Source organism: Eurypyga helias, unplaced genomic scaffold (genome assembly GCF_000690775.1).
Source record: "Eurypyga helias isolate BGI_N326 unplaced genomic scaffold, ASM69077v1 scaffold28543, whole genome shotgun sequence".
In the NCBI taxonomy this organism is placed as follows: Eukaryota; Metazoa; Chordata; class Aves; order Eurypygiformes; family Eurypygidae; genus Eurypyga; species Eurypyga helias.
Window position 1 is genome coordinate 12988 of NW_010243519.1, and position 10772 is coordinate 23759.

The window sequence follows — 10772 nt, forward strand, 5'->3', positions numbered from 1 at the left end:
CTTGCCACTAGTCCCCTTTTAGGGCATAGAAGTACAGAAGCATAAGCGTGTAGGCTCACTTAAAGTGAGCTTCTTAGTGGGACTGTTGGGAAAGAACTTGGGCTGGTGGGATCTAGGGAGCAGCACATACAAGTACCTTGTGGTACTGGAGGCAGTTCTCTGCTGCAGGTTGCCATGAGTCAGTGCACGGAGTAACAGCACATGTTGAATACGAGGCGCACAAAAAACAGACGGGGCGGGGGGAGTAAAAAGGAGAGGAGAAAATGAATAAGTAGTTAAGGATGCTTGAATAAGATTTGCTTGCTGAAGAGGTAGATGAACATTGAAGTTTACTGCTTTGGATTTTTATAAACCATATGGTCACATTTATTTGTAATAATAGTTTATATGATGAAGATACTATTCCATTGCTTAACAAATAGGTGCATTCTTCCAAACCTAATTGGTAGGAATTCCTCTTGTTACAAGCTATGGCTATCACATGGCCAGGACAGATAATTTATACAAAAGTGTTGATTGGTGATTGTGATACCATCTTCATAACTCCACAAGATTTCCTTCAAAGGAGAAGCAGAATTAGTGGAAGAAACCTGAGTAGTTATAGGGTTATTTTCTTCTAGTCATAATGTCAGGATATTTCTTAAGTATTTTGGGTGAAAAGCAAGTAGACTATTGCTAGTAAATCCTGAAACTTAGAAACACTGAACTTCTAGCCACAATATCCTGATAGTAAACAATGACAGTAATGGTAAAGGTTACAGTGTAACTACACTCAGAAGCTGAATGAACACGGTCCTCTTATTTTTGATGTGGACTTCTTCCTGTTTGCTTGTGTTTTATATACATACAAATGCTGTTCTTAAAACCATGGATTTTAATATTTTGATCAAGGGGGTTTTAATTCTTAATATTCTTTATGGTGGCAATAAAAGAACCAAGATAGAAAGAAACTCATTGGAAATGTCTGTAAATGGGCAATACTCAAGCTTACAATTGTGTAAAAGATTGTTAGCCAGAGATGTCATGTGGGAAAACATTGACATAAAATACAGACTTATATTCTATAACTGGGGTTTTATGTATGTAGTTTTTGGGGTTTGGGGTTGGTTTTCATTGGCTTTTGTTAAATCAGAAGTGCCAGCTTTCAATGTCTTAAGGCTTTGCTTCCTCTTCCAGAAAATGCTGGGACAGAAGAGATGAGTACTCCACTTACTAAGGCCTAAAACCGCCTGTTGAAAAACAATCCTGACCAGGCAATATACGAATGGCCCAAGGAAGCCAGCAAATTGATATTCAGGTTTTACATGACCTGCGACAGAAGTTTCCTGAGGTACCTGAAGGTGTTGTATCCAGATGCATGTTACAGGTCAGTGTTCTGTTAATGACTACGAGTAAGCAGCGCTGCGTATTTTAAGCGTTATGTGTGGGTGTCTCCTTTGAAAGCAGAACTTTTTCTTTCTATTTTCCTTATTGAGCGAGACAAATACACCCAGCCAATTTCTTTGTCACACCACAAGCTAAGTGTTAAATTGGCCTCTCTCTTTCCATGTATAATTGGGCGTGGCCCAAGGTAAACCAGCCTGTAAATCAGTGTGTGCATGGAGACTACAGTCTCACCAATCAGTATGCTCATGCCTTTTGGCCATCTCAAGAGCCAAACTAACTGTCCAAAAGGAGGGATGCAAAGCCAACTTGAGTCCAGAAGGGACAATTTGAGGCAGTGCTAAAAATGCAGCTTTTCTTGTTTGTTTGTTGGCATTGAGGGTCAGGACAGGTTCAGAAGCTGCGAGGGAATTAATGAGCCCTTGCCTGCATGCAGATTGTCCCCACTGTTTTCCACTCCCAGCTCCCTTGGCCTGCTGCACCAGTGCTGGTGGCCTTAAATCTCATGTTCTGCAGTAGAGAGCCTAGGAGTGTAATACAGGCACAGCCATGTTTGCTCTGTGTCAGCCTGAATTGGGCAGGACTGGTTGTAGCCTAGCATGTAGCCTAGCCTTTCATGTAGCCTAGCATCCACCATGTTAGACCTGAGTGGGTGTGATGTTCCGTTGTGCTTCTTCCCAGTACTTCACCTGCCAGGCTGGCTTTGTTTCACTGTAGCTTTGAGGTCAATGATGCTAATCTATGGATTTCTGTTGGGATTGGAAGTAACAAAGCATTTTGGTCTGGCACTGCAGTTAGTGCTAAGGCTATAGACTACTGTATCATCAACCTCTACCTCCAGCTATCTGTTTTCTGTACTGCCACTATCAGAAGACTTATGCCCACATTTTGTATCAACTTCTGTTCTATAATATCACATTAGTTACTTCAGCAAATAAATTAATATCCCTATCCAAACCCTGACAGAGGGACACCTGAATGCCTAGATTTAACAAATGCTGATAGACTTAACTCTGTTGCCTGAATACGTTTGCTTTGCATGTTCCAGTGATCCCAAAGCATCCATACTGATTGGATTTTTTTCATTATCTAAGGTATTCAACCTTGGAGTACTCTGGATAATAAGAGGATTGTCTGAACTTTCATACTGATCATCAGTTTACACAAGTTGATTGGAAAAAAGATGTCATGCATACCCAGAAGCTAGCTGTCTCTGGACTATGGGCAGGACATCTATGATTATGATTCAACATTCTTTTATATCATATTTGTTTGTCTTGCTTTTTATATGTATTTTACTTATAAAATACATAGATGTGTGTACTCATGTATGTATGTATGTAGTCACACACATCCAAACACAGTGTTTGTACTGATGGGAGTAGAAGTGTGACTCTGCCAATTTAATGTTCATATTTTCAAGACTATCGTGCTGGGATAAGTGCAGTTCTTTGGGAGAACTGGTTTTGATTTACAAGAGGGCAAAATTCTGCTCAGGGCTCAGGAGGTTTCAAGCTTTCCTCAACCCTTTCTCTCTAATTATTTAGTTGAGGAGGAAACTGAACCATACTATAAATTGCCTGTATTTGTTCTCAGGATTGTGCACCACCACTCCTATATTAGTTCTCTGTAGGACTAATCTAATTCTTACACTGCAAGTACAGTTTTGCTCCTCAAACACGAGAACTGCTTGTTGAGCAAGGTCAATGGACTTGACAGAGTGAATGCTTCTGTAATCACCTTTTGAATGTAATTCTTGATAAATTTAAAAGCTCAGTGCTTGGCTCTTGGGAGACTCATCCTCATAACATTGGATACAGTGGAGATTTTTTATTGATAAAAAGCAGCCTTATAACTGTGAGGGAAAAATGCCGTACATCCCATACTTTGACAGAGATAAGGGTTTAGATTTTTGCCCAGAGGAGCTGTAGATGCCCCATCCCTGGAAGTGTTCAAGGCCAGGCTGGATGAGGCTTTGAGCAACCTGGTCTAGTGGAAGGTGTCCCTGCCCATGGCAGGGGGGTTGGAACTAGATGGTCTTTAAGGTCCCTTCCAACCCTAACCATTCTGTGATTGTATGATTTTGAGAGAGTATTTTAGGTCAGATTTCTTAAGAGGATTTTTCAAAAATTCTGTAGGGTAATTAATGTTCCATATGTGCAGTATTACACTAATTCATTACACTAGAAAGGTACCTTTTTTGTTGTTAGCTGAGAGCTACTAAGACTCCCCAACAGAATTCTATCGTGTGGTTCTTTGAAATTTCATAAACTCTGGTTATCACTCAGCCACTAGTTATGCTGCTTCTCTGAGATAGTGGGATTTGGGGACAGGGAGTGGGTTTGTTAAAAGAACCCTAACATGACCTCTTTAAACCAGCAAATTTTGTACTTGGACTAGTGGTAAAGATTGGAAAGCAGAATTTGAGAGTACTTTTGCATGTGTTTGCAATACCGATGGAACAACGTCTGAATCCTGTGTTCAGCCTTCTTGTACCTGAGCATAGTGGAAGGAATTTCTGATAAACGCAGTAACTGCAGTTCAGAGATAAGCACTTAAGGATGTTATTGGCTCTAAGAGATGGTGCATTCACCCCACCCGCACAATACGTGATGTGCAAGCCTCATCTATAGGGGTGAAGCTGTTCTTAAATCGGGAAGTATATGATACCCCAGGAGAGAACTGAAAGAGTTTAAGCAGTTAGGCAGTTTATAATCATATTGACAAAAGGCTTTTATAACAAGAAATGTTTCTTCAGCTCACTTGTGAGTTGTGCATGAAAATGATACAGATACTTCAGTCTCCTCCACTTGGAATTTTTTTGGCCAAATGCTTTCAGCTTGTTTTTAAAGGAAGGTTTTTAGCATTATAAGCTTATAATGACTGACTTAAGGATAAACAGTATGCAAATGTCTTGAGGTGAACAGCCCACTGTTGAAATATGTAAACGATATCTAGTATACTAAAATCAGAGGTCCACCAAAAATCTAATAGGATGAAATTTAAACCTGTGTAACCTGGGGAGTGAAAAGTTTTATAGCTTTCTTGGGCTGACAGCACTGAATGTTACTGAAAAGTTTTGCATCTCTCCATTCTTTCCAACATGCCTCCTGCATTCAGCTCTCCCCTTCTCATTTAAAGGAGTCACTGCAATGTCCCCAGTCTGTGGGCGTTATCCCCTTTTGTTCTTTTTTGTCTGGAGCATTCTGTAACTACCTGCTCCTCAAGTCTACGTCCTCTCCTTGTTTCCCTGTTTCCCTCCAACATTCTTATTCTTTCTTTTTTTTTTTTTCTCTTTCAGGGTGCCAACATTTTAATCTCAATTGGGACATGGGCAGAGCTAAGATGAGGGGTATTGTTTTGCTGGAATATGCTCGGTTCTGCCATCAACCGGTTCTGTGATCTATAAAGAGCTAGAAGCGGTTGAAACTCTGCCTCTGCCAGCCAGAAGATGCCAGGGGTTCCATGTGCCCCCGTTTCCCCTTTGAGTTCTCCAATTTGCTCATTGATGTCACTGAAATTTTGGAACTGATTGGATGCAGTCTTAAAAAAGGAAAAAAAAAATTGTCCAAAGAAATGCATTCAAGCTGAATGTAAGGGCCTTGCGAGCTTGGCCTGTTCCTTTTTGGTTTGGTATTTTTGGCCTTTCTGTTAATAATTTTAATTCACTTAAGTTCATGCAAAATCTCTTTTAAGATCTTTCTAGCTTGTTTTTTTGTGGCATCCTATCTTTTTGCCTTTTCTGGCTCCCTTTTCTTCTTTGCAACAGATACAAGGCTATTTTTCTTACCTTTTCTTACCCACTGTGTTCTGTCCATGTGTGATACCTTCTTCACTACTAACTTCATTTGATCACTTTGTCCTCTGATGCTTATTCCAAACTAGGCCCAATATGCATACCATCAATTTGACCCATTTTCATCTCTCAAGACTTTTCTGCAACAATCCTCATATGCAGCTGGCTAGCTAGATAGCCCGTAGGGAATCCCGTGATTTTTAGAAGGCTTTGTGGCTAGGTTTTTTTCTGTTGTTTGGTGTTTTTTGGTTTTGTTGGTTGTTTTTTTTAATTCAGAACTGCATCTGGCCTGTATGAACACATAGTTTTGGTTTTGGGGGTGGAGTTTGACCTTGTCCTTCCTTTCCCACTTCAGTTATGCCTGTCCTTTTTCCTTTTTTCTTTTTTTTTTCCCCTTGGTTTTTATTTTTTTAATCTTTAAGGTAGAGACAGTCTTGCTATGTCTGCACAACACTTTGACCTCTCATTCTGGTTGACTACTGTCTGCTAGTTTAACAAAAATAACTTGGTACAGAGCATGTAGCATGAATCATACCTTGTGTTACTCAAACTAACTGATAATGTTACTACTTGGCATATTTTTTTCCTTGGTCATATGCATTCTTTCTAGTAACTGTTTCTGTGTGGTGGATGAATTTGACACCTATTTAGGTTTAATAATATCTGGGCCTCAACAGGTGCTCTTCTGGCTGAATGTATTAAACTTGATTTTTTGGGGGTGGGGGAGGAGTTTGGTAAGAAAAGTGATACGGACAGGGTGCAATATTAAGAAATTGTGCCACTGATGCACGATCACTCTTCTGAAAATCCTTATGTAGGAAACTAAATTGGAAAGATTTGAGTACAGTATTACGAAAAAGAGAAGAAGGATTAGCAGTTTGCTTCTGAAATGTTCTTAAAAAGCAAATTAGCTAGCTTGTGGTTTTTGTTCTAAGTCATCCTATTACAGGTTTTATAAAGCAACTTGGTAGAAATGTAAGTATTTAAAAGCTTTGCAAGCAGTGGTTTAAAATAAAAATACAAATGTCCCCTGGGTTTTCCATTAGTAGTTTCATGTTGGAAAAGAGTAATCCTGCTATATTTGTATGAACTATATTTTTACATTTCTCCTGAAGTAATGTACAATGCCTTGGGTCGGCATGTTTTTTCTCTGCATAAGATTCACTTTCCATTTTCAGCAGAGGTAGCGCATAACTGGTATTCAAGTGTGTGGGGAAACATTTTAATCAAGCACGTATTTTGATTTTTGTAAGTTGTTAACCAGTAATATGCAGGTGCTGTGAATCCATGCCTTCTGCCATTTTCCCTCTCAAGCCAGAGACTTGAGTCATTGCTGAAGACTGTTCTGAAATTGAGAAGGAATAGCGAAAGTATTCGCCCAAGGTCTGTCGTACTGTGGTGTCAGCTTGTCAGTGTCCAAGATCTCCCTGCCGTTGCTTCAGCAGCAGCTCAGACCTCCACCTTTGGGGCCAGTGACTGAGTCGCTGTTCTCAACGTAGTAAGCTTCACATGCAAGCCCCTGGTGCATGTGTGGCAGCTATGCTAGCCAACCACCTAAAGCTTTCTGTTTGATGCGACATTGTTAATTTTTGTATGATAATTGGATGCATAAATATATATCTAGCTGTGATGGTATTTTATCAGTAATGTCAAACTTTCATCTGTCTTTTATAGAATAACAATAATTTGGATGCCTGTTGTGCAGTTCTCTCTCAGGAGAGCACCAAGTATCTCTACGGTGAAGGAGACCTAAGTTTTTCGGATGATTCTGGGATTCCTGGACTACGAAATCACATGACATCTCTTAATTTGGATTTGCAGTCTCAGAACGTGTATCATCATGGAAGAGAAGGAAGTAGAATGAATGGAAGTAGGACTCTAGCTCACAGCGTTAGTGATGGACACCTTCAAACCAGTCAGTCCAACAATGAACTGTTTTAGCAGGAACCACAGACGGCACCTGCGCAGGTTCCACAAGGATTTAATGTCTTTGGGATGGCTAATACAGTTAGTACTTCTAATCCAGGGCAGCATCTTGGATTTCACCTGGGCAGCAAAGGAGTATCTAACTTGTCTCAACAAACCCCCAGATTCAACCCCATTATGGTAACTTTAGCCCCAAATATTCAGCCTGGTCGCAATACCCCTACATCTTTGCACATACATGGTGTACCTCCTCCTGTACTTAACAGTCCACAGGGAAATTCTATCTATATTAGGCCTTACATCACAGCTCCTAGTGGTACCGCTCGACAGACACAGCAGCAGGCAGGCTGGGCATCTCAGTTCAATCCCATGCACCTTCAGCAAGCCTACCAGCCTTCACAGCCAAGTCCCTGGACTACCCTTCCTACATCCAGTACTACGCCACATACCTCATCACAACACTCAACGCAGCCAAATCAGCAAGGCCACCAGACTTCTCATGTCTATATGCCTATCAGTTCTCCTACAACTCCACAAGCACCTATGATTCATTCATCTGGTAGCTCACAGTCCTCTGCTCACAGCCAATACAACATTCAGAATATATCCACAGGACCTCGCAAAAACCAAATTGAAATCAAACTTGAACCACCACAAAGAAACAGTTCATCTAAGTTGCGTTCAACTGGCCCTCGCACCTCCACTACTCCCTCTTCCCTCAACAGCCAGACATTAAGTAGAAGTCAGCCCACTGTTTACATATCGGCCAGTCCTCCAAATACCGATGAAGTGATCACACGCGGTCAGCCCAAGGTCTACATTTCAGCAAATGCCACAACAGGAGATGATCAAGTTGTGCGGAACCAGCCCACGCTTTTCATATCGACAAATCCTGGAGTATCTGCCGCTTCTAGGAATATGTCTGGTCAAGTAAGCATGGGTCCTGCATTTATTCATCACCATCCACCCAAGAGTCGAGCAGTGGGCAACAGCACCACTGCAACCTCTCCCCGAGTGGTGGTTACGCAGCCTAACACAAAATATACTTTTAAAATTACAGTTTCTCCAAATAAGCCCCCTGCAGTTTCCCCGGGGGTAGTGTCCCCAACCTTTGAACCTACAAACCTTCTAAACCTTCCTGATCACTATGTTGAACCAGAGGGTATCCAGCATCTTACTGACCCTGTTTTAGCACATGTGGATAGGATCAGTGATGCACGGAAATTGAGTATGGGATCTGATGATGCTGCCTACACGCAAGGTAATATTCTTCATATAAATAGTAGAGATTGCAACCAGGTTGTCTTTTCAGTGTGTAGATTACGGGACAGGAAACAGTTGCTGAACTTTTGTCATGTTAATGCAGTATCTTTGACTTTAGCATTCATGAGTATTTCCTAAATAAATGAAAAAGCTTTGTAAGCAAACCATAGATTTCTTTTTATGGTGGAAACATGTAACTGAATACTTGGAGATAATGTTTGTTTGTCTTAAGTAGATACATTATCTGTTTAATGAAGTGGAGTCATAGTGTCTTAAATTTTTATGTTGTTCTAAAAGAAACATCTAAGCTTGTTCAGTTTGTCCTAATGATTTGAAGTTACAAGTCTACCAGCAGATTCCTGAATCAGTCGACATACTGTTTCCACTGGATAAAGTTTGCATTTGTCCTTTTTGCTAGTCTTATTAAGAAGGAAGAAAAGCAGACTTCAAAAGCAATTAGTGGGACGAAGTGTTGGCCTCCATGTTTCCTAATGTTTGCCTGACAATAAAATGCTTGAAGTCTTAACACTCCTGTTATGAAATGTAAAAAGGAATCCCACACCAAAGAAAACTATTTTTAAGGATCAGTGGTGTAATGGGTGGGTAAAACTTAAAATATTAGATATGGCAACCCAACCTGCTAATTTTTTTGTACTTTTTCCATGGTTTTGCATACTTTTATTACCAGCTTGATGGTTTATTAACCCCCTTGTGGACTTTTTGTATAAAGACGTCTAATGAGCCTTAGGATAGTTAAGCAGTATTCAGGATAGGTTGTCAAAATAATTTCTCTTTGACCTCATTGGTCCTCTTTGGACTTAGCAAACAGTTGGGCATAGCAAAACTGGCTTGTTCCATAAGTAGTCTGAACATTCTCTTTAGGTTAATTTAGTCACTCTGTTTTGTGGAAGAACAGTGATCAGGACACTGGAAGCCTGGTCTGCATCCAGAGTACTATAGTAATGAAGTAATTCAAAGACTGATTATAGCTTGTGCACTACTTCTGGGTGTAATTATATCTTAGAATAATTCATCCTAATTCAAGCGTCTAAGGGTTAGGTGTCAAAACCAAAAAACTAATCATGCTGGACTGCCTTTCGCAGTCAGTGAAGAGTTAAAGAGCTGCAGAACTTCCATTTCTTCTGCAGATAAGCAAAACAAATTGTCCTCCAAAAGTGGTATTCCCTTTCTTTACTCTGAAGGGAGACTTGGCTGCCTGTTTTAGTCCTAGAAGACTTTAGATACCCAGAAATTAAGCAGTCCAAATCTTGTCCTTAGGCTCTGAATACCCTTCTCAGTCATGATCTTCCTTCCCAGGCGTTGTGTATTTCAGGTCCTCGTTGGGGAAGGATGTCCCTTTCTCCTTTTCTGCCTTTCCGATGGGATTGACTGCCAGGTCTTGCTCTTAACCTCTGGTGCCTCTAGTAGCGCTGGCTACTGTAACCTGACTTCCTGCGTAGTCTCCACAGGCTGTGCGGGTATTGGCACCCAGTTTATCAAGCTGAGGCAAGCCTGCAATGCCCACTTCTGCTCTGCAGCCTAGAGTTCAGATGTGTTGACTGGCCCATACCTGCTGTGGAGCCCAGTTGTTCCTGAAGCCAAGACATAGATGCAGTTTTTAGGTGAAGCGTAGATGTGTGATACGGGCTGGTGCAGCTTAGGTCTTTGTCATGGCCTTAGGGAAACGCCATCCTTCTGTCCCCTTCACAAGTTCATATAAAGTACATTCATGCTCTGGAAGTTTTCTACATTCAGAAGTGTTTGGGATTTCTGGCATGTGGCATTCCATTTCTGCTGCAACAAGTGCAGTGTTTTTAAAATGTTATTTAATCACTGGAAATTTGAGAAGTGTATGATAGACTTACTTGTATGATCTTGATATCTGAAAGTCCTAATTATTGCTTTTAAACTTTAATCTTTTACATAGAGGGTGGGGTTTTTTCTGTTGCATAGTAAAAGTGATTTGAGTTCCTTGATGCTTTCCATTGTGAGGCTGTGTTCTAAGCTGCTTATAATTTAGCCAGACTGCAAAAAAAAAAAAAAAAACCACCACCAACCCTTCCATGCTAGGTGCTTGTCTCACTGTAATTTTAGCCAGAACAGATGAGTAGTTTCTCTGGCCATGATTAGAGAAAAATGTATTTTCATCAGCGTTTCCGTTTCCTCCCAGAATGCTCCTTATCTTGGCAGGGAGAACTGAAACTGGCTTAGGGTAGAAGGAATGTAGAAGGTGGAGTTGCTTTGGTGTCAGGGGAGATTTCCTTCACTTTGTTCAGTGAAACACAGTCGTATTCATGGTCCAACCCAGGAGAATAGGACGTGTGTTGGACCTATCTGCAAGTGCTGCTGCCTGCCACCTGAGAAGCTCTGCTTCAGTTATGGTGTGTGTAGGCACTCCACTCTT

The 10772-nt window shown here is 40.9% G+C and overlaps 1 protein-coding gene across 1 annotated transcript in view; it reads left to right on the plus strand.

Annotated features, from left to right (window-relative positions):
- Positions 1–1264: 1264 nt before the first annotated feature.
- The window catches only part of TAB2 (TGF-beta activated kinase 1/MAP3K7 binding protein 2), a 20577-nt gene continuing 11069 nt past the window's right edge, over positions 1265–10772 (plus strand). The window contains 2 exon segments of the mRNA XM_010149461.1: positions 1265–1366; positions 6854–8366. Of these exon segments, the coding sequence (XP_010147763.1) occupies positions 1265–1366; positions 6854–8366 (1615 nt within the window).